Raw genomic sequence first — 23,067 nt, 5'->3', positions numbered from 1 at the left:
AAGAGTAATATCGCTGTCCCTTATTAGCAGTTGATAGTCTTTATCAGCTGGGTCGAGGACACTGAGCAAAATGCGGCCGATCAAGCTATTCTGCAACATACAGTTCTAGGCATTGACGTTTACGCCGGAATCGTGGCAGTGTTCAGCCGATTGCAAGCATGCTCAGCACCCCTCTTACCGTTAGCCTTTCTGATATAGAATGCCGGCGCCTAGTGTACAAAGTTACTTTGATTCGCCAAACTCGCTTCGTATTTTGCTTGGAAGAAAGCATCAATATACTGTTCCCTTCGCAAGGGTTATAGCCGTGTGAAGCTCTATTTGGCTCCGGATACTAAGTCAGTTACATGACCCACTTCCCTATCCGGGGGGGGTGACATGTGTGGATTTTTCATCACAATATTGTGGGATCCTCATAAAAACTATACAGGATCTGTTGGGCTTTGTGGATAGCACTTTCGCTTTTTTGCATTTAGTGATATGAAAGCGTTCTTCATAACAGATTCATTCAAAACGAATGACGAGCTCACTTCCTCCGCTGAATTACGGTAATAATTTGGAGACATTTAAATCATGTCGTTGTCGGCAAATATTCTCACAAAAAATATAGCTTCATGAGAGCCTGCTGCCGGATATAGTGACGCGTTGAAGACACATACTTGCACCAACAGTATCACGACAAAATAGCAAGAAAGTAGAACAGGAACGCGTAATGAAAGCTGCTACTCTCAACTCAGGCTTGTTACTCAATGCTAAGCCTTGATACGAGCTATCTGTTGCACTATCTTTTCAGCAAATGAATGTCCTTAACCGCCACGACACTGATATTGGTTGAGCTCTAGTCAATCAAAATAATGATTCGGCTGCAGTGATATACATCGCCATGGGTAATTTGGTCAAAACTTCTGTCGATTGAATTTTACGAATGTGACAGTATTTGCGAGTCGTTCTTTAGTTCTTGCAACATTTTTACAAGGTGGGCAATCACACTTCACCCTTTCGATCCAGAACGGAATTTCTTTTGGACATCACGTACGTAATTTCATGTGTGGAGATACATGTATCAAGATATGTATAAAATTAAAATTACGGTGATGGTCACATTAACAATGAAGTTCATGGACAAAGACGAAAACAGTCCACAGCTGATCTTGACGGTCTCGCCAATGATCTACTGCTGTGCCGTGCATTCAGTTTTTTATTATTTTCTCGAAAATGATTGAATGTGAACGGTATGTTACATGAGACGTTTTTTTTGTATGATCTTGAGACCGCGACTCATCACCGCTACATTCTTTTGAGCTCCGCTTGAGGCACCAAGCATTACCGCTGACATTTATTCGGGACATTACGTTGTCCTGCAAAATTCCTTTTGGTTTCATGTAGAGTGAGTTCATGACCCGCCAAATATAATGGTTTGGCACCAAACTTTATCAACTACTATCAACCTACGGCTTGTGGGGTATTATTAACCACGCTGTAACTATGATGTAATTATAGCACAACTTGGGTCCTTAAATCCATGCTGCCTAATTCTCTGAGCTCTGTATGAAGCTTAAACATAACCTTTGAGAATTTTACCAGTGGAAAACTTGAGCCTTAGAAATTGCACAACAAATATACAGTTGCTAGACTCGTGCACGAGAGTCTCTACTGTAGTTCAGCGTCAAGATAGCCCTGCTATTTTTAACGTGCAACAAATTACAACACGGACAAACGTATCACTACCGCTTGTCATATGCATTTCGCTATTTCTGACGTGCGGTTAATCTTAGCTGCACGTACGCATTTTCTTGCTCGAGACATCACGTTTGACATGAAATCCTGCTCTTTAGAGGTCTAACATCTTCGTAAATACCCAAAATCAGGTACTTAAACATAACTTACGATTACACTGAAGCGCAATGTGAAGCTTATGCAGTCTAATAGTTTTCTACCTCACACATCATGTGAGGTGTAAGCGCACATGGTTCAGGTGCTCACCCTGCTGTACCAGCAACAACATGTTTGTTACTAGCAGGCTGCAAATGCGCTACAGCTCCTTGTTCATTCTGGTTTAATATTGCTTGGCTCGCACTTGTAGGGCCTACTGGCTAATCCAAGCTCATTACAATTCGGTGAAGTGGTAGCCGATTAGTCACGGGCACGAAAATGGTTACTATAGCCGAGAGCTAAGTCAAAATTGGGCGTAACGTTTGCAGTCCTTCGCTGAGGGTAATATATACAGGAATCGCAGTGTCTACAAAGATACTCAAATACCATGTCATTGTCGTTTGTGGTCTAGTGGTATATCTTGACTGGCGCTTTCTTTTGCTGTTTATATGAACAATATAATGCTACCAGCAATTATGGACTTTCGGAATGTTGAAATTGGACTATTTGATTGCTCGTGCAGCATGTTACACATTCATGCTAGATCATAAAGGTGATGATTAACGTAGTAAGTACCACGTACTCGCAAGGTCGATTGTTATGGCGCAAACGAAAAGTGTTGGATCTTATCTTTTCCTCGTACATTCACATACCGTTAAAAGCTTTGATGCGAGTGTGTCTTCGATTCTTTTCTCTCGATTTTAGCATAAATCAGCATCCTAGCACTTACATACACACAATCATCTACGATATTATGTGTGGCACAACACCGTGTAATTGATGTTTTCTAGTTATTTTTGTTGTCCCATTTAAGAATTTTGCGGAGATTATAGTATTTTTATCTTTTGAAATTTTCGAATGAGCAGATCCTCCTTATATCGTTGAGCTCGCGTGCAGGCTGCATTACAATGTTTTAAGCTACACTAGTTAAATAATTGCGATTCAGTGCGAGATTAAATACAAAGGATACTACTCCAAAAGAAATGTGTCGTTGTATGTATGATAGGTTTATACGGTATGCTATAATTGCTTCAGAAACAAAACATTGAGCTGTATCCTAATGATTGCGGCCTCGCGTCGAACAGCACAGAACAAACGCCAGCTCTTTTACCCGACCGACCGTACTCCTTCCTGTAATCACAAATAAAAAAATCAAGATAAAAGCACGAGACGATTCCGACCGCTACAGACGAGACAATGCAAGAAGCGTAGTGGTCGTTGGGCATATGACGAATCGACAGTCATGTTGATTGATGCCGTTCACTTACTCGTAGCAATGCAGTTATAATGTACTAAGTATTTGCTTTAGATCTCTACATCTTTTGACCTCAACCAACATAGTAAGCTAAGAGTTTGTTTAAAGTAATTTCTTTATTATAAATTCGGCACGGATGCCAACGATCGCACTGTAGCAATAGGCTAAACGCAATCATAATAAACTATGTACAATCAGTCAGAAGCAAAAGTCTATGTGTGCTGCTGGCGTTGTGCCACGACAACTGCTACAAGTGCCGCAAGATCCTTCAATTGCGCTGATGCATCAACGACATGTGCTTCCATGAGACGAACTGACTTTTGTAGTTCATCTAAGTCTGCGCGACGTCGCCGCTTGGCAGCTAATTGTGTCACTTCTTCTTCAAAATTATCCTCACTTTCGTAGCAGCTATCGCTTTCTTCACTCGAACTCTCGCCTGATGTGGTGCAAGAACTTTCAGTCAAACTTTGGCTAGTTTTGTATTCATCTTCAGGCTTTGGTAAGGCAAAGTCGCCATTACGACGCCGCTTGTGGCTGAGCACGCGTACAGATGACATAGTTGATGGCGACGTCAATGATGGAATCATTGTGTAAAGTGTCTTGAGTATCGACTTTTTCAAAGTGTGATGTGAGTGACCACGCGTCCAGATGGATGTTTAAGCGCACAATGAGAAATGGTGGTCGGCTAACAAAGTTCCGAGGTTCATTCTGATCGAAGTCGCTCGAATTCCCAGACGGTTATAAAAAAATGCGCATAGACAAAGTGGTCGGTCGCTTTATTCAACATGTTTTCTCTTATATTTTGTATACTTTTCATGCTGCTCAGAAGATGGTCGGTCGGTGACTCTGCCTTATGGATTAGCGACAGGGCTTTGAGAAATAGGCTTGATTTTGACTAAATCAACCTTGTTTTTGCGACCGCCTTTCGACGTCATTCTTAACAGTGTCGGTCGTATTCCTTAATTTAAATCACTTGACTTTAGTATGTGGTCTGCCCCAATCGGAGATGGAAATTTTACTTCATCGTGCTCGCGGTTGGTCGGTAACATTGATTTTGTATACAAAAAGGTTGACCTATTAGTTCGAATTCGGTGTGCTTCCACACATTGTATTTTAATGCAATTATTACAATTTCTTGAATATAACGGCTTGTGTTTCTCGTTCGTCAGTGCTCCACTTATAAAAAATTAACTGACAGAATCGTAGACCTAACATTGCTAATGATGTGGGTGCAAAGTTTTAAGGCCAAACACAAATATGTTGAATGTTATGCTTCCTCAAAAATAGATCGTTCTATCCATCTGCATATATTGGTCCCATCCCTCCACGAACGACTACGAAGGAGCTAAAAAGCCTCAACGTCCGGATGTAATGTGTTCTTGGTCGTTCGCCAATGACATCGTCCAAATCACATTTGGGGCAAGACTCAAACGAATATTTACATGAATTATCTTCTGATGTTTTTCTCGTTAGGCAAACGTAGTTTTCAGTGACGACCAACGATTAGCGCACTTTTCAAATGTATGAAATATGAAATCGTAATTACTGAGCTTATGGAAGCAAATATATTGGGGTCGTTGCTACTGTCAGATATGAATACTGGTCCCATTGAATCTTGCACTTTCCTAGATTCTAGAAGTCGAGGAGAAATGGCGGAAAAGATAAAGCTTTAATTAAGCTTAGCAGTCATTTTTACCATAAAAGATATACATCTAATCTACAGGATCACATCCATTTGCAAACGCTCAGATTAAGTGACCCGCTTCATATGCGTCCACCAACACCAATGTATCGAAATATTTTGGCGGTTTATACGTTTCCCAGCTCGTAAATTACATGTTGAGAGTGCCTTGTTATCGAAAACTACATCGACGAACGTAGTCCCAGTAAGATAATCTTATCATTAAGGGTCGTACTCCTCACCCTCAAAATTAGCCTGTTTATGTTCACGGGATAGCTCTACCGTATAAAACATCTGTGCTTTTTGAAGCAACGGCTGACTTTAAAATAAAATGTCGTGCAATTGTCGTACACTGAGCTCGTTGGGTTATGGAATAACAAACATTCCCGAATGTGTGTACGACCCTAAAGTGCACTCAACCACTAAAAAATTCAATAAACGACAAGATTGTTCTGTTGAAAACAAAACATTCAATTATTAAAAAGATTGTCCTTTCGACAAATTGACGATAACGATGCAATAGTGAGGTCGAAAGGGACGAAGTGGCGTTGCGAGATGGCGATCATGTGTGATGATGGCCAAAATAAATATGCAGCCTGTAATTACAGCCGTCAGTTCGTATGATACAATCACTTAGATATCGTTGTTACATGTAATGCGCAGATGGGATGTTGAGTGGAAGATGCAATGAATGACCAAATGAAACATTTATTAATCATCAAAATATCCATCAGCGAAATACTATAATATATTATCAATGAGTTCGTATTTAAATTATTCAAAATCATACAAATGAAGATTGTAATGACCAGCGTATCAATAACAAATTCATGATGCTAGCTAAAAGCTCAGTATTGAGCTAAATAACCCCTGATTTGTTTCGTATGATGATTATCTGCCTAGGTGCGAATTACGATTTGATGACTTTTAAATAAAGCCGACAGTATATCTTAAAAGATCGTTTGATATTCAGAATAGAGCTCAATTATAAAGCTCATGTCGAGAAGCGACGACATTTTGTGCGTCGCATTGCTTTTCTGTGCGACTTTCAGCGTTGGATCCATGAGTTTTGGCTTCATCTTTGCAGCTGCAGGTCCCATATTAGCTACATTAGGTGTATATTTTATCTCGGCATGTAATCTTCACGCAAGGTTCGACAATATCTTTCAAAAGATATCTCACACACAAAGATACTAACAACTATGTTTTTGTTTACGTAGCGTTGCAATGAGTAAATCATTTATGGTCGTACCAATACATGTACGAACTTTCAGTGATCTGAGTTACTATGCATTTGGAGAAATTGGACGTTTCATTGTCGTGCTCTCCGAGTGGGGTGTATGCTTTTTAAGTCCAATTGCGTTCTTCATTTTTGGTGGAACAATTCTTCTGCCATGTATTTTTGCAGGATCTTCATATGAAGAATGGGTTCCAACACAATGGATCATTGTCATTAGTCTCGTCGTGCTACCTATTTTAATGATTCCAACACTAAAAGCTGCAGCTCCATTAGCCTGCATGGGTGGTCTAATGGCTGTCTTAGCTGATACCATTTGCATCCTTTCTAGTCTCCAAAGTATCCATTCGACACCACGAGAGACTTACATTCAAGCTCACAATGTAATTCCGACATTTGGTACAATTCTTTTTGCTACGGGCACAGCAATTATTGTCCCATCTATTCAACGGCAGCATGCAAATCCAGCACGCTTGGCGAATCTCGTGTCGCTTACGTTGCTTTTTATCACTTTAATATACATGCTCATTGGAATTGTGACATACCATCAATTCGGCTGTATGGCTCCAGCTACTCTACTAGACCAATTACCGAAAGAAAGTCCGGCACGAAAAGTGGCTTCAGCTCTTCTGCTTGCTCACATTATAATCTCCTTTCCATTGCTACTCAATCCTACAATGTACGATCTGGAGCGCTATATTCTCGGCAAAGATATAGACCACGAAGTACTACAACAAGTTGTAAACCAACGTTTTGCAGATAATTCGTCCAGATCAAGTCTATCAATTTCTGCAAATATTGTAGCTACCGAGGATACACTCAAGCCGACAGCGTCGCATGATTTCGAAGAAGAACTTTTGTATGGTGATAATGCTCCGTACGTCCAAGTAATGTCGCCATCTTCGAATGCTAGTGACAAGCACACATTTGTTGAAGAGACCTATACAATTTCCGATCGGGTGAACAGTTCATTTATTCGTGCGATCACAGTTTGGTTGCAAGCTTTTCTTGCCATCACATTTCAAGCATCTTTTAACGACATCATCAGTCTAATCGGGTCAACAGCAATCTCCGTCTCGTGTATGATTATGCCATGTTTGTGTTATCTTCGTCTTCACCCAATTGCTACAAATACATTTCAAGGAAAATGTGACTATTTGATGTGTTACTTGACAATCATTAGCAGTCTAGTACTTGGTATTTATTGCGCTTATATCACAATTGGAAACATTAAACGCGATATGATGGATTTTCGCGTATTTCAAGGTATTGAAACGAGTAACCACGTAAATGTCAAACAAAATGACGAGTTTCCATACTGTTACGAAGGCGAACGAAATTAAGGACAAGACCATGACAATGATACTACTTGGTAACAGGGTACACTCGTATTATATTAGGCCGTAGTAATGTCCGGCATATTTCACAAAATCCCTTACTAGAATTATGATCAAGATGATCAAGCCACTTGAAAATGTTCCCCACATTTTCGCCAGTTAAAGCGCTGACTTTTATGATTTGTATTGGACCATAGTCCTGATCAATTACAAGACGATCTAAGCACAAATGTGTCTGTAGAACTTCGTCATTTACTAAAGAGCTTGCGTCAATATGATTGATCACTAATAACTTGGGTTTGTGTCTCATTTCATCTACATTTAAAATCGAGTAAAATTCGACTGCAGCGTCTGCTAATTGTGTCGGATTGCTCGCATCAATAAGAAAGAACCAAAAGTGACAAGATTCAAAATACACTGGCCACATTGATACTAATTGACCACCAACTTCTCGTAGCATACACTTGTTCTTCTTAAGCTTCAATGACCAATGTTCGACACCTATGCTCGGTTGTGTATTAGAATTAATGAGACATGGAAAGTCCTTGTACTCGTCCTCTTTGTCATGACTACTCATCATAAATTTTATTATCCGCTGCATTATAGTCTTTTGCTTCTTTAAATTTTGTGCGATGAGTTGTCGGAGCAAAAGCGTCTTGCCTGCGCCGTTTAAACCAAGCACTAGACCTGTCCACATAACGGTTTGCTGAGTTAATATTATCTAAAAACAATTTTTTCAACCAATTAACAATGTGAAACAGATCTTTAGTCGTAAACTATATTCTAGCGGATAAATAGTGGCTTTTGACAATTCCGATGTATTTTTCTTGTCTATCTCTATTGAGAAAAGCATGAGTTGTTCATGTCTATGTGACACACATGTGTTTTACTTTCGTGGTTGTCACTTTGCGGAGACCGGGTCGGTCGACAGCGAAGCCTGAGGAGTTGATCCTATCACGGTGGTGGAATCACCGAGTTCATATTGATGGGAATATCCAAAAAGGTACGAAGAAGCTGGGATTATCATCCGTCAGGAATATGTCCGTCATTGATCACATCCGACGAAACTGGGTACCGGGGGCGGACCAGCGATCTTCACGGATCCTTCGATGACAATGGATCCGCACGGGTGACCCCGAGCTGGGTATTTGGTACAATATCGACCTGGTTCTGATACCCAATCTTGCAAACGCGCAAGAAATGATGTTGTAGACGCTATTTTGCGTGCACATGACAAGACGGGCTTGATGCTAAGAACGAAGATTCTCGCTTGGTCACATCTATCTGCATCAGATAGATTATTGGCAAATGACTCACGCTGCTTCTGATGACCAAAATCGTTGGCGCGGACGCCAAATTATATTACATGGTCAGGTGAACGGCAACCCAGCTGCTGTATACTTAGCACATGGGAAGTTCACCTCTCAAAGTCCGCGTTACAATTAATGATTCCGAGCAATCCTATCAGGAGCGAGACTAACGGGAACTGGGATGACTAGAACTGGTGGCTCCCTTTGCTTTGTGTAGTTAATCAAGACAAACACTTAATATACGTCTCACCGTTTCCAAAATCAATCTCTCATTTTTCTTACGTGCGGCAAGCTGCTCACGTGCATCGTAATCTCCTCGTTTTGAAGCTCGTAATTACCAGGAAGACCTATATTCCCTCACCATGAATCACTCTGGGTGTTCATACAATTGGGCCAAATGTCATGCTTTAGCACGTATGAGTGTGGTACTTTCCCCATTACATCATCCCAATCATGTCAGGGACCACACTGCGGTTCTCACTTTAAAATGGCTCCTCAGCGAGCGACCACTGCACCTACACTTTCGCTTCATTCTTCGCGTTTTGCCGTGTCTTTTTCAACAAAAGCGATAGTAGGTTCTGTATGAGAAAGCCAAGGTGTCCGTAGATGAATAGGGCCAAGTGGATCTCTCAGTGTCGACCGAATACATCCCTTGTCACTCGACGATATACGCCCTGACCGTTTACCAACGAGAAGGCGCTTACAGCGCTTATCTCTCAATACACAAGTGGCTGTTTCCGTTCTCTTTCTAGAGGCGATAAGTGTCTCGACAATTCGTCATGGTATCCTCACAGACATCTAGCTTGACATCAATAAATGGCTCAAGAAGTGCAGCTTGGATTACTGCAAGTACAAGAGTGACACCAATAACAGCACCTATCACGTCGTAGTTATGATTATTAACATGCCAAAGTCACTCGTCTCTCAAGTGTGGAGCCCCTACACGTCTACGCGTGTTGCCCTTTAGCTCACAGCTGGAGCGAAGTAAGCGCGTAGATTTTGAGAAATTCACATTGCATCACTAGTTACGGGTAGGCTCCGCGCTCGGAGCATAAGCTGTTGGAGAAACCCGTACAGCCCATGACATATGTATCTTGGGTATTAGAAGTTGGCAGAAGTGTCGCTGAGCATCAATCGGATTGTATTTTAATGCTCAACAAGGCATCTTCAGCGACGTGAAAGTCTGCTCAGAGTGTCACTTTATGCTTGACGTTGCAATCTGTAAATGTGAACGTGGACATCGAGTAGATAATCAGTACTACAAGTTCTTGCTGCTTACAGCCTCGCTTGGCTTCACGCTCAACTGTAACAGTTACCAATCGAGGATCAAACTCACCGCGAGATCGACCCACGACCACTAGTAACAAGCGCTCCACGACGATATAACCCTGCCTATTTTTCACAGATTATGAAGGCTAGTGTTCGCCTAGTTGTAAGCGTCAGCTGCGCCGGAACTTTGTGTGGATCATCAAATTCCAGAACTTTCTACCTGAAAGTCACTTTCCACTTCACTTTGTGTTGGCTAAGGACGTAATGTACCCGCCGATAACAGTGCCAGCGGAGGTAAGAATTCCCGTGACTAGATTTTGTGAGCTATATTGGTTCTGAAGGCAACAAGACTGATGTAAGCCGAATTTTATTATCTTTTTTCAGCTTTGTTATCAAAGTGTATGAGTTAAGGCACCTCCAGCAGCTCAAAACTGCGTCTCGTTAAAGTAGCGGGTCGCTCAGTTACATTATATTACAGAAGCCATTGTTCCCTCTGTAACAGAGCTTTTCATGTCCGATTAGATCGTAAGTGCACGGTTTTGGTATCGCTTCAGCGGGGTCACATAGACTGGTGGGTGTGTTAGCAGTCTCTGTGGGGTCTTATAAATATCCTTCACCCTATACGTGTCATTTCTGCTATTCTTGATTTGCGACCGGCGACTGACTCTCATTTCAGACTAGATAATTCACCGATTTTGTTCTGAGTTATAGCCGAACCGATGTCAGCAAGTCTATTTTGATCGACGATGCATCATTAACTAGAACTGAAGCTGCTTCGCTACGGTGTCTAAGACACACGAGAGTTCACCAAACCAAATAAATAAAGTGAGGTTGTTCCCGTTCAGACACGTACTGCATAATTTAGCACAGACCCGATGAGCGAAAGTAACTATTTTCTGCTCTGCGGTCTCTACGCAGAAGTTCCAAACGCGACTCTCACACTCCCTGTTTGTGTGCGAGTAGCGGCTTAAATATATAACATCTGCCGATCACCTCCAACAGTATTTATCGAAATTTTGCTATGAAGCAAGGGTTTTGGCCAGAAAAAAAGGCTGTCGGCAAGCCATGTTGGCAATACCATTCGCCGAGAAACAGCTTGATTGTATCCTCACCGGTCACACTATCCATGACAACAGCAAGACGAGCAATTGTGCTTAGGCAGTTCGAGATGGCAACAAACCTGAATAAATGAGCGCGTCTTTTAGATTTCATACATATGGTTGCCTCAATTTTATAGACTGACCAAAAGTGTCGCCGCTAGTGACGCAATCTTGCTCATTGACACAACTTTGTGTTTTATCTACTTTTCCAGCACATTACGCACTATTTGCACGTTTGCACATATGTGCTTCCCACTTATACATGTTGAACAACAACAAAATAACGATCACCGAGTAGATTTTTTTAAATAGCCACTTAGATGGGTATTGTGTGCCTCGAGCAGCATTGTGCATTCAAGGTCCTCACTGCAAGGCAAAACTACACGCTGGGCATCATGTGAACTAATGCTACAACTTGGCAAGCATTGGTACAAGGTATAGCGATGTGAACATGTGACCGCGCGCCTGGATAAAGCGGTTTCTGAGCTCCCAAAATTGTTGCTATACTCGGCAAAATGAATGACCATCTGTGAAAGTCGCGGTAAAGACATCGCTACGCGTAAGGACGCACAATAGGTATAGATCACAACCGAAATTAACACAAGTAGGCACACCCTGAATTCAACGAGAACCTATTAAATTGAAGGTAGCCCCTTGACATTAGCGAGGCAGTTTCTCTCAGCAGCTTCCAGTTAGTAAAACTTAAATACGAACACGCGTTTCTGCTCATTGTCATCATTTTTGGCAATACGTTGTCATAACAGGCGACGTTGAACGGCTGAAATTGATTTAAAAGAGCCAGAAAAAATCACGCATGTAGATTGTTTACGAACTTTATGATCGCCTTTTTCGCCGCATCTCATCGCCATATTTTTTCGTTTCAAGAAAATTAGTAAGTAAATGTATACCTCACACGTTAACTGTGCAAGTAGCTGGTATGATAAAGTCACTTTCTCATAAATTTTTAAAACAGAGGCGCTGCTCCATATGCAATGACCATTATCCTCGCACATTTAGTAAGCATATTCTGTTTGCGTTCATAGTAAGCAACCCAGAGAAGGAACGATGTATTCTCCGGGAACACATTGTCTGTTTTGGTGACTAAATTACCCAAGCGCATACACTGTTACCCCGCTGCTAAAAGTTTACTGTGATTTTCCACATCCGACTTTTCATGGAGTGCATGACTGAGGACGAAAAGATCGCCTTCAAATGCTTACCATATCTACGATGTGGCCTAAATAGGCTTGTCGCTAGACGATTGAACAGCACCGGCGCAAAAGGAAGTACTTTCGGCATAATCTGCCACTTCCAGAGCACCTTGCTCGGAGTCCCCATCGCGGCATTTTATCACTCAGTTTATGATAACCATCAAATAGGTGATGAGCAAGAGCATTGCTCGAAGTGTGGCCGATCATGCTGTTGTTTTAGTACAACTTACGTGGAATCGGCGGTTTAGCCGATATTGAAGCCACTTATAGGAACGTGCGCCGCTTGCCATTAATTTTTCGGAAATCGAAATTCAAAGCCGAGTCGAAATAATTGCGTTTTCCCACCAGATTTGCTCCACGTCTCACATAATTGAAAACGGTGAATACGTCAGACTGCCCGCTAGAAAAGGGGTAAGACCGTGTGAAGTAATATTTCATTTCGTAAATTAGCCAAATTTATGATGCACTGCTCGATCCGGGGTGAATCATGTGCGGTAGGTCTCTCATCATCATGCTGTAGCATCGCATTAACATTAACATAAAGAATTTATCTCATACTAAGTCACATATATCCATTGAGGGCTCTGTGAATGCCCGCAATAACAGATTCACCCATGACGAATGGCTAACTCACTGGTTCCAGCCGCACCATTTCGTCAATTTCGCCTCTATGAAGATTTTGGCACATTATCTTGAGCAATAGAGGGACTTTGCTTAAAGAATAGGAAGGACGCATACAGCACCTATGACTACTACGGTCACTCCACTTACGAGTGGGTGATCCTTTTTATCACCCTTTTGTAGAGCCTTGCTTCTTCGCAACGCAGGCCGACCCTACGGAGAGATTGATACAGAAGGAACAAATAAAGTGTTGCCTTTCTAAGCTCAAGACCTGACCGCATTACAGGCGCTGATCAGCCCCAGCGGCTAGCCGATAGCTCACAGTTACACCTTGCCATCTGATCAGTGATACATTTATCAGACCAAGACATAAATTTGTCCGTTTGCGTCTTGTTAAAATGCAATTGGGAAACCGCGCTGTGAAAACCCGCAATTCATCCGTATCTTGAATCTTTGACTCATCGCTTCTTCTGCCTTGCGAGCTGTGTTAGAGGCACCTGGCTTTAACCAGTTTTACATTTAGCACTAAAGCTAACGCAGTATTGTGCCTGCACCAGTGCATCTACAACAAGGTAGAGGTGGGTTCATGTCTCGCAAATGCTCTACCAAGAGATAAGTGCATGGCACCTAGCAATTTAGACTGCTAGTCGAGCCCATGGCTCATTGCGTTCTGAGTACGCCATAACTCTTAAATGATTTTGTGACCCTAACCACGCCCAGATCTTGTCAATCATCTAAGCTTTCAAAATTTGAAATATTTGATTGAACACTCGACATAAGTCTCGGCACTTTTGCCAGTGTTCCTGTCGCAAGAAATATCTGTAATTGGGTTTTCAATCCCTCCACGTTCTGTCTGCTGTTCTGACCAGCGCGCGTCGTACGCAACTGCACAACGCTCATAAAAATTTCAGGACATCTCACGGTTTAACAATGCCAATAAATAACTGATATTAATTCGGATAAAGACTGGGCGTCTGACTTACTCTGCTTTTAACGTTCATTTCAGAGCGTTTTTGACCAGACGGGTGAGATATGGTGGACTTATTTCCATTTTAAAGCAACCCCCCCTCCGACTGTTGGTTGGATCAACAACTCAATAAGTTTTTTTCGTTGTGATACATGCTCATTCCAATTCATCTAAGCTAAAAGCACTTGCTGTAACGATACGATCCGTCACATTTTTGCATGGCCTCAAATACTAGCGTAATTGTTCTGGTGACCCTGCCTTAAGAAAGACATTTTTAGATGTATATTCGGATGATGCAGGATCAAGTCACCACCTTTTGATATCACCAACACAACTATATATATAAATATTTTGACCGATTTTTTGCGCAATAATTTCATCCTTGACATGTCAGCGCTTGACACATAACCACGTGTAGTTTGAGCAAACAAGTTTTATAGAGTTCGCAGTGATCGGGTGTGGGTCTGTGACCTTCAGATTCATAATAATTTCTGTTTTTTTCACGGTCAAAATATGGAAAAATGTGCGAGAATAATGCTTAAAATCAAGGCGAAAATTTCACTGATACAACCCGTTTTTACAATTAAGCGCATCTGCAGTTTGTCAAACCAACAAGCGAAGCGCAAAGGTAATGGCACATCGGAGAACATACACCCGCCTGCATCATGAGCGGACTGCCGAGAGTTATGCACTTAGACGTTCAATGTCTCAGTCTTGAACCATGTATACCTCATACACCTCTTGTGGGGATTCTAAAGTTATATTGTACTCCTCATTTCCTGCGGTGTAACATCAATTCAACCTCTTTGATACGGGTGTAGGGTTGATTCTTCTGTTCTCGATCATAAATCCCGGCTTACAGCAGCCAATGCAGCGCGTATACTATATATATTATCATCACCCGGTAGTCAAATACTGCTACTTAATCATGAATGAGATACGTATCTGCTTATTCCGTCTTTTATCCGATTTGTATCAGCTTCTTGACAAGTGACAAGTTCTGTAACTAGCCAAATGAAGTACTGACCAGGCCTCCAGCTTTGAATCTACTCACTTTATCGTTTTCTTGTGTGATGTTCTTCCCATGAATAGTCGTAAACTCAAACCTCAACAAGCGTCATGAAGAACCAGTAAAGAACGTCCCAAAGCCTCAGCCAAGTTGTTAAGCTTGTCGATAAAATTGTTTTTCGTCTAAATGTCCACAAAAATGCAATGTGCAACCATTTTATAGAACAAATAAGGCGTGAAGGTCTCAATATACGACCAAGGCAATCCTGTAACAATTAACGATTTTTTACGGACACAACGAAAAATTATCCAAGTTCCTTCCATCATAGCGACCGACTCTCAGTACAGCAGCGTGAGTTCTATCCATCTTAATGTCAAATATCAGCACTGAGTGATAGACTCAAGCTTATAAAAGGTGACCGTTTCGATTTCTACAACTGCCCTCACCAGCAAAGCAACGGCAAGGCTATGTGAGCCATCAACTTGTAGGTTCTGCTATATCAAAAACCACTCTAGGGCTGACCGAAATCAGCAAAAGTCGCTTGTTGGATCGTGGTCCGACCTACTAGCACCCATGTGGGTAGTTTTGGCACCTAGACCGCGAGCATATCACGTTTGCCAACTTCAAATCGTGTGTGTTTCCGTAACCTCACGTGTCACAATTCATCCAGTGTATTACTTATGGTTGAATCAGCAGCAGCCACCTCAATTAGTTCTATTCATGATACGGTATTGCAACATGATGACAGCGCCAACACTGATATGCCTATATTTGATCGTCAGTGGAGGACTAGATTTTTCATGCCAGATCAAAGAAGTTAGTGTTCAACGAATTTTGCTAGATGCTTGACATTGCAAATTCAAAAGAGCGTCAGCGCAGAAACTGGCACTCAACCCAATTCCGATTTATGGTGAATTCATTCATGCTCGTACATTTGGTCTTACTTATACTGCTGCTGACAAGCATCAACTTGGAACAAGACTAGTCTTCATTGCGCTGCATGAAATTGCTGTCTACCCGAAAGATGTGATGGCACATTATGTTTTGAATGGCATGCAATGAAACTACTTTGCGGTGAAATTTTCAGCTTCCAAGCACTCTTAAGGTAATTGTCTTCCCTCCACTTCACTAAATTCTAGATTTACTTCTGGCAAAACGCCAACCCACAAGTTGTTACATAAAATGAGGGTTCGCCTTACTAATCTAGCAGAACCGGTGGGCAAGAGTATACAAAGAGCTAGCTTTATCTTGAGCATGCCCGGGTGGCTCGGGAGAACGACGGCTTGATAGGACCACAAATATTACAAATGATATGCTAATACCCACAAAAAGGCTTAATATTACAACTAAACTACTTGAGCAACGTCAGTAGAAGGCTGATATAGCAAGAACGAAGTTTCGTCTTGGGGACTACACCAAGAAAAGACTATCTAAGCTCCATAGCATTTATATATTGATCGTCCATCTTTGGCACCTGCATGTTGCGTCTGTTTTTCTCGGCTTGCAGTCATCGCGTCTCGCAATTGATGCATAATACTCAAATTCTTTCAAAGAAATAATGACATTTGCTATGAAGTGTAGCCAGACTGATATCAACAGCTCAATCAGTATCGACACTCAAATCCCCCCCCATGACACAATTCACTTATTGACCACCTCATGGGGACGCAAAGATTCACCATCACTGCAGAGGGTGTGAAGCATGTAAAAAAACGCTTGAATATCTTCATAACAATCTCAAGGAGTTAAAAATGCCGTTTACTTCTGAAAATTTTCTTTACCACGCAATGAAAACGTACCATTTGACCAATGATCTGAGAATCTGCTGTTTATGTATCCAATTGGGTGCCGAGTCCCTTGACCTGAAATCGCCAAGAATTCGCGGTAAAGTACAGATCTCCTAATGAAAGGCAAGCCCTACTGCTGGTTCAGTGACAGCGTCCGTAGCCGCTGCGAGGTGAGCCATAAATCTTTTGCGGTCTTTATAGACTGCAATGCCGAGATGTCGTGAAGTAAAATATGCGTAAGTGTATGCAAGCGACAAGGCAGAAAGAAGATCAAAACTTTATCTACAAGTAGAGCCGGCTAGCTAGTCGAGGATGCGAAAGCTTATGGCGAGAGTTTCCCCTGTTACGTTCCAACATGCGATATATATTGCTGATCCATTTGTTTATTTAGGGCCACCTGTCCAAGTCGTATGTTTCGTATCGCCTGAGATGCGTCCCTAAAAGAGCGCATCCCGAGTCTCAATAAGACTGCGGCGTCAGCTTCTAATAAGTGCTACCAACTGCAGCGGGGTCCCATTGAGCCTTGCACAGAGAGAGTCCGCGACATCAAATATACCGACAGTGGTCGTCCGTAGGACACATACTCCAATCCTCCCAAATTCGTTTTACTACATTAGGCTGAACATGATACGTAAAGATAAGCTTTGCTCCCCTCGTGTTCATCATATTAAAGGTACGGTAGGTAACGAGCTTGTCAAACGTTATATCTACACATCAGAGAGAGACGGATGAGAATTTTTGGATAAAGTGAAACCATTCAGATAATGCAAAAAGTCCTGTTCATATACAGAAAATACTACTTGATGGTACTATTATAGACTCTACTTTACATGACATTAGTAATAAGTACTAAACATACCACATGCCTGACTTTCACCCTCATATATTTTGCTCGCATAGCGGATACGTTCAATCTCTTTAGCAACACTCGTCTCTTGCTTACTGATACTGCCTCTAGGCTTTTCATTAAGATGGTGCTTGCAGTAAATTGTAACGAGATGATTATTTGTTATCTAAAATATTTGAAAACTGCATACATCATTCGTGTGCGGATCATTTTCCATTGCTGGTTCTCAAACGAATAGCCGTATATCGAGAGATCTGCAGAAGCAAAACATAATCATCAAGAACTGCGTGACTTTACTACAACTACAACGACAATGAAATAGAGAAATGACCAGATGACTTCGAATTTATTCCTTTAAACAATATGGATAGGCTCCATTTACCGCCAAGGTGATGATTACCAGCCTCTTTAAAACACTATACATGTAAGGGAAGTGCTACACGTTTATTGTATGGGGTGGTCCACCCTCAACCCATCACACATCCCTTTCATTATGATCGGCATTGTCAATCCGTACGTAGGACCAAAGAGTATTTCTTAGAAATCGAAACTTGAGGCTTGAGTGCCATAGAAGTTTTAATTTTCTTCTAGATCTGCTAAGGGTTGAGTACAAAATCTTCAACCCAAACTTAATATTAATATTTGCCACACGTCATGTGTTGTAGAAAGCCTTTCGCTAGGACGAAGAGCCACTGATATTCATATATTCTACAGTACGAAATATATTGAAGTTTTTTATTAATGTATATATGGAAAAATTCAATATCAATTGCTTTCTCGTACTTTGAATATAATAACTTTAAATTGATTTTTTTGAAACAGCCCTATCCCTTTCATAATACAAATTCAGTAAGAACTTAAGAACTTTTCTGACGAGACGAGTCCTGTCGTCAGGTAAGAAAATAAGCCTCATGAACCACGAGTGACGAGGTCGCTGTCCAACCAAGAAAGGACGAAAGCCCTAAGCCCGAATTCGGTCAATCAGTAGACCAGCTGGTAGCGAACGCTACATTGTAATATTTAGGTCGATCTGTAAGTTTTTGGGTAATATTCAGCAAAAAAATATTCTACCTTTTCGGATGTATGAACAACTTCACGAGGTTCTGATTAATATATATATATATATATATGTATCTATACATTGGATAATATGGATATCAAAGCTATACGATTGCTGCTAAATTGGATTATATGGCGATCAAAGCTATACGATTGCTGCGAAGTTGCAGCTGTTTTATAGGTGCCAGCATGCTGCACTCTATCCACACATACGCTGCGGTAGTGAGTCAAGAGATTAGAGTACCAAAACGCTTATCCAAATCGTATGGATGGAACATCAATCAGGTAAATTCCTAGTATTCTCAGTTCATTAATTGGTGTACCGCATTCAGTGCTATTGTCCTTATGATACTATAATAGGGTTAAATCCCCCTCCCCGTTTGCGCCAAAAAATGGGTCAATACGCTTTGTTTTTTTTATGTAAATCATGAACTGTATTTGCTCAATTAATATTGTAGTCGTTTGCAATAACGTTGACAAGCCTTTCCCACAATACAAACTTTAAGTTACTCGACCGCTATAATCCCTCCCCTCACCGTCGCGCTGGCGCTCAGTTTCCGACTCGAGCAAGTTCGGCGTGAGAGACTTCACATAGAGACTAAGGAACAATTCTCCCCATTTACCATCCCGCCACAGATTGTGTCGCGATTATCTACTACATTAGGTGCTAAAGGTAACTTTCAGGTTTAAGCACACGTCCACTTAGTGGATACGCCTATCCGCGATGGTCAACTATGGGTCGTTATACCGCCCACGTAATCAGCAGAACAAGACATCAACAACCACTTCACGCACCAGCGACACATCATCTACGACGCCATCCGCTGCAAATGCACAGGATTCACAGCAATGGACTCGTAATAGCGGCCGCTCCAATTTAGTCGCCGGTACAGTGGACGACGTCAAACCCGATGCGTATTTAAATTTTAGTGAAGAACAACAAGATGCACTGTTATCAGATGCACGCGCTAACGCTGCTGCATTGCTAGTGGATGCTATCGCAGATGCTGACAAGTGGCAATTTGTTACTGCCCGTGGTCCACTAAAGGTGTATGAACTGCGCGCTGATTCGATGGATCGTGTATCCAGCATGACGCCAGCGGACCAGACACAGCTGCCATATCACATGCACACAATGCTCGCTACAACACGAGTGCGAGCTACACTCGATGATTTTATGCGTCTAATGGCATCTGCGAAGCGTGATACGTTTCAAAACGTTCAAGCAGCACTTTTTGAAGAACGTGTTCAACTAGCCGACGTCTTTACAAGTTTTGGCAGTCTCTTAAGTGGATGTGTCGATCGTACATCGTCCACTTCATCCACCAGCTCCCGTTCTCATTCTCAAAGTGGATCCGAAACAGAACAATACGCTGTGAAATATGTATCCATTAAAGGACGTCCACCTCGTACGAATTCTGGTTCATCCTTAAATGCTAGTTCAGCATCAAATTCACTTAAATTTGGTGGGAAGAATCGACATCGTGAACGTCAAGCAGCACGTCTATACAAACGTAAAGGTCATCGACGTAGTGCAAGTGCAGAAGAATTGGGACTTACCATGTGTTTAGCTGAGTATGCAACGATCCGTCGTGCACATCTTCGTGGTCCAATGGTACACCATTTAGCTCAAGATTTTGATGATCAACGAATTGGAATCATATCACATCATTCAATTGAAGACCCAGCAATCACACGGTATTGTCGACCTATTGTCTCATCATCCGAAACAACAGTAACAACGCCACCTGTAGCACCATTTGCCATGACAACACGTGCACTGGTTCAATTTTCTGGTATCGTTGCGTACCCTGTAGCATCATCGCTTGCTGGAGACAAATCATTGGAAGTATTGATTAAATTTAGCTGTTACGATGGCAGTGGTGTGACTACAACACGCAGGATGAATATGTTATCATACTTAACAGCATTTCAGCACCTTTCGACAGCTCTGTTAGTCTTAAGACTCCGTGAATCACCATACTTGACGTCTGAGAATTGGGTCAAAGCTAGAAAAAAATGTTGTGTATGTGACAACAAATTTTCCATGGCGAAAAGAAAACATCATTGTCGTCTTTGTGGTGACGTTGCATGCTCGAAATGTTCGGAAATTCACCAGATTAAACTTGGGAAAGCAGGAAAATGTCCTTTTCGAATTTGTAGTAAGTGTGATCATCGAATGGAAGAAGATAAACAAGGACAAAATCATATTCAAGGAGCAACTCCACCACCAAAGAGCTCTAGTAACAGTATTAAAGCACTTCGTCGTCGTATTGGAAGTGGAAGTACTGCATCTCGACATCCTGAAGATGACGATGAGTACAATCGTACACCATCTATGAATTCAAGTAATGGAGAAAGCACTTCGGATTATTATGACTCACGTAGTATCCTAGCATCAACTACTTCGGATCGTACATTGTCAAGTATGTCGGGAAGTACGGTGAGCAGTTCAAATAGCAGTCGTGGTCTTGGAATGTTTGGAAAAAGTAGTAGCTCCAAGACATTAAGTATCAGTAGTAGTAGCTTCAGTGGTAGCTTTTACAACAAACCTAGCAATGCGACGACTGCAAGTTGCTCACGTGATAGTCGTGCTGATTCGGAGAGTGAAAATGATGTCGAAGAGAATGAAAATGGAGGGAAAGAAGACAGTGATATTGAGGCGCCTACTACGAATAGTGTAGAGGGAAGTAAGGAATCTGATGTCGTGGTTGAGATCGACTCAATTGATGCTATTGAAGTTTCTTCAGTATGTTCATCATCACCATCGTCTCCAAGCAGTGTCGTACTCCAGACTGATCAATTCTACAAACGCTTTTCAGAATTATCGCTTATGGATTTTCACGACTCGGAATTTGATTTGTCAGTTAAAGGAGGTCTTCCATCTCGATTAACGGGGAAATCGGTATATGATTTTGATGATTCAGAGGCAGATCCAGAATCTGATCGAGAAGTAGATTTGGGTGGTATTGGTGAAGCTGAGAATGAAGATGGTGAAGAAGAAGATGATGGTGATATTTGTGACTTTGATATGAATGAGTTAAATGAAGGTGATGAAGAGGAAGATGGCATGGAATTTCATGATTCCAATGTTGGATTGGATTTTGAACTACAAGATCTAAATTTGCACGAATATCGTGGTCTTGAAGAACTAGAAGAAGGTGATCAGGAATACGATGAAGAAGTGATTGAAGAAATACATTGTGATAAAGTTCTTGCGAAATCACGTATTGGAACTTTTCGAGATGAAGAACGGGCTACTCGTCTAGCTGAATATGGTATTATGGACTCTGGAAAAGAACACATATATGATCTAGTGGCAAAACAGGCAGCTCAGCACTCAAATTGTTCACTTGCTACTATAAGTTTTGTTGATGCACGTCGAGAATTTATTAAATCAAGCTTTGGTTTGACACGTGAGTTAAATGACGTCCCAATCTCTCATTCATTAACTGCTGAAATCATGCGACGATTTCGTGTATCCTTTACACTGAATGATCTTAATGATGTTCAAGATGATGAAAATATCGAAGTTGTGACGGTGTTGGATGCAAGGCAAGATAGTGTATTGTCGACTAATTTATTCGTGACAGAAGCACCAAATCTTCGATTTATTATGGGCATTCCATTTCGAGCACGTGATGGAACAGTGTTAGGAGCATTAATTGTTGCTGACTCCCAACCTCGTAGTACAGTGCCATCACGTCAACGATCGTTACTTAACGATTTGGCCGAGCAGGTAAGTGCTTTACTTGCAGACTTATGGACTCGCAACCAAGAACGTGCAAAACTTGCATATACTCAAACAGATCATTTACGTGATCAACTAGTTGATTTGCTTTCACAATCCTATTCGACTGGTCTACAAATGCAGCAAAATGAACTCAAGATGGAACAGTCGACATCTTTATTGTCATCATCAACATATAAACCACAATACTCAAATGATCTACGCCATTTGCAAAGTGTCGAGTTATAAACAATCGAAAGGCTCAAGTTTTCGACTCGGTATTTTGAAGATTAGACCGTCAAAGAAAATTTCGTTGTATTCGAAGAGTTTGACATTTTGAATGAGCCACCAACTTTTTTATATGGAAGTACAGGAAATATAGCACTGAAATATTAAATTGTAACATGTAGATAGTAGTAAAGTATGGATAGGAAATTGATATCTTTTGGTGGTAGTTACTATAGACTCGGAGAAATAGTAACACGTTTAATATATCTCGTAGTAGTCTAGATACCACGTGAATAATGCAACTGGGACAGCAAATAATTTGGTTGTATGAGGTGCACAGCAAGCCCGTTGGCTGCGTTTGTCAAACTAAGACTGCAGTATTTGGCAGCCCCGCTGCACTTGGTAGCACTTCTAGTCAATCTACACCTGAGTCGTTTAGACTGATCCTCTGTAAGGATGGAGGAACCCTCTTTGCCCCAGGGCATGCAGGACAGGCTTGACAAGCTGATGTCCTTGCTTGGCCGTACAACACCTTGTAGCTTAAGGCCCC

At 41.5% G+C, this 23,067-nt stretch overlaps 6 protein-coding genes across 6 annotated transcripts; 3 read left to right on the top strand and 3 right to left on the bottom strand.

The window, feature by feature from the left end:
- Nucleotides 1-3,336: 3,336 nt before the first annotated feature.
- Nucleotides 3,337-3,711, bottom strand: PHALS_09659 (uncharacterized protein; the record flags this gene model as incomplete). Its single annotated transcript, XM_024724954.1, has 1 exon — nucleotides 3,337-3,711. The coding sequence occupies one exon, from the start codon at nucleotides 3,709-3,711 to the stop codon at nucleotides 3,337-3,339; it is 375 nt and encodes a 124-aa protein (XP_024575779.1).
- Nucleotides 3,712-5,867: 2,156 nt separating this feature from the next.
- On the top strand, nucleotides 5,868-7,385 carry PHALS_09658 (amino acid auxin permease family; the record flags this gene model as incomplete). Its single annotated transcript, XM_024724953.1, has 2 exons — nucleotides 5,868-5,956; nucleotides 6,026-7,385. The coding sequence occupies 2 exons, from the start codon at nucleotides 5,868-5,870 to the stop codon at nucleotides 7,383-7,385; spliced, it is 1,449 nt and encodes a 482-aa protein (XP_024575778.1).
- A 22-nt stretch (nucleotides 7,386-7,407) lies between these two features.
- Nucleotides 7,408-8,076, bottom strand: PHALS_09657 (GTP-binding ADP-ribosylation factor-like protein ARL1; the record flags this gene model as incomplete). Its single annotated transcript, XM_024724952.1, has 1 exon — nucleotides 7,408-8,076. The coding sequence occupies one exon, from the start codon at nucleotides 8,074-8,076 to the stop codon at nucleotides 7,408-7,410; it is 669 nt and encodes a 222-aa protein (XP_024575777.1).
- A 7,363-nt stretch (nucleotides 8,077-15,439) lies between these two features.
- Nucleotides 15,440-15,928, top strand: PHALS_09656 (uncharacterized protein; the record flags this gene model as incomplete). Its single annotated transcript, XM_024724951.1, has 2 exons — nucleotides 15,440-15,682; nucleotides 15,746-15,928. The coding sequence occupies 2 exons, from the start codon at nucleotides 15,440-15,442 to the stop codon at nucleotides 15,926-15,928; spliced, it is 426 nt and encodes a 141-aa protein (XP_024575776.1).
- An 855-nt stretch (nucleotides 15,929-16,783) lies between these two features.
- On the bottom strand, nucleotides 16,784-17,010 carry PHALS_09655 (uncharacterized protein; the record flags this gene model as incomplete). The annotated part of the gene is made up of 2 exons (XM_024724950.1): nucleotides 16,784-16,935; nucleotides 17,001-17,010. 2 exons carry the CDS (start codon nucleotides 17,008-17,010, stop codon nucleotides 16,784-16,786), a joined length of 162 nt encoding a protein of 53 aa, XP_024575775.1.
- A 2,273-nt stretch (nucleotides 17,011-19,283) lies between these two features.
- On the top strand, nucleotides 19,284-22,538 carry PHALS_09654 (signal transduction histidine kinase; the record flags this gene model as incomplete). The annotated part of the gene is made up of 1 exon (XM_024724949.1): nucleotides 19,284-22,538. One exon carries the CDS (start codon nucleotides 19,284-19,286, stop codon nucleotides 22,536-22,538), a length of 3,255 nt encoding a protein of 1,084 aa, XP_024575774.1.
- Nucleotides 22,539-23,067: the final 529 nt, after the last annotated feature.

Source organism: Plasmopara halstedii (assembly GCF_900000015.1).
Source record: "Plasmopara halstedii genome assembly, contig: Scaffold_430, whole genome shotgun sequence".
NCBI lineage: Eukaryota > Oomycota > Peronosporomycetes > Peronosporales > Peronosporaceae > Plasmopara > Plasmopara halstedii.
Note: the sequence above shows the minus strand (reverse complement) of the source record. Positions and strands in the feature narration are given on the sequence as shown.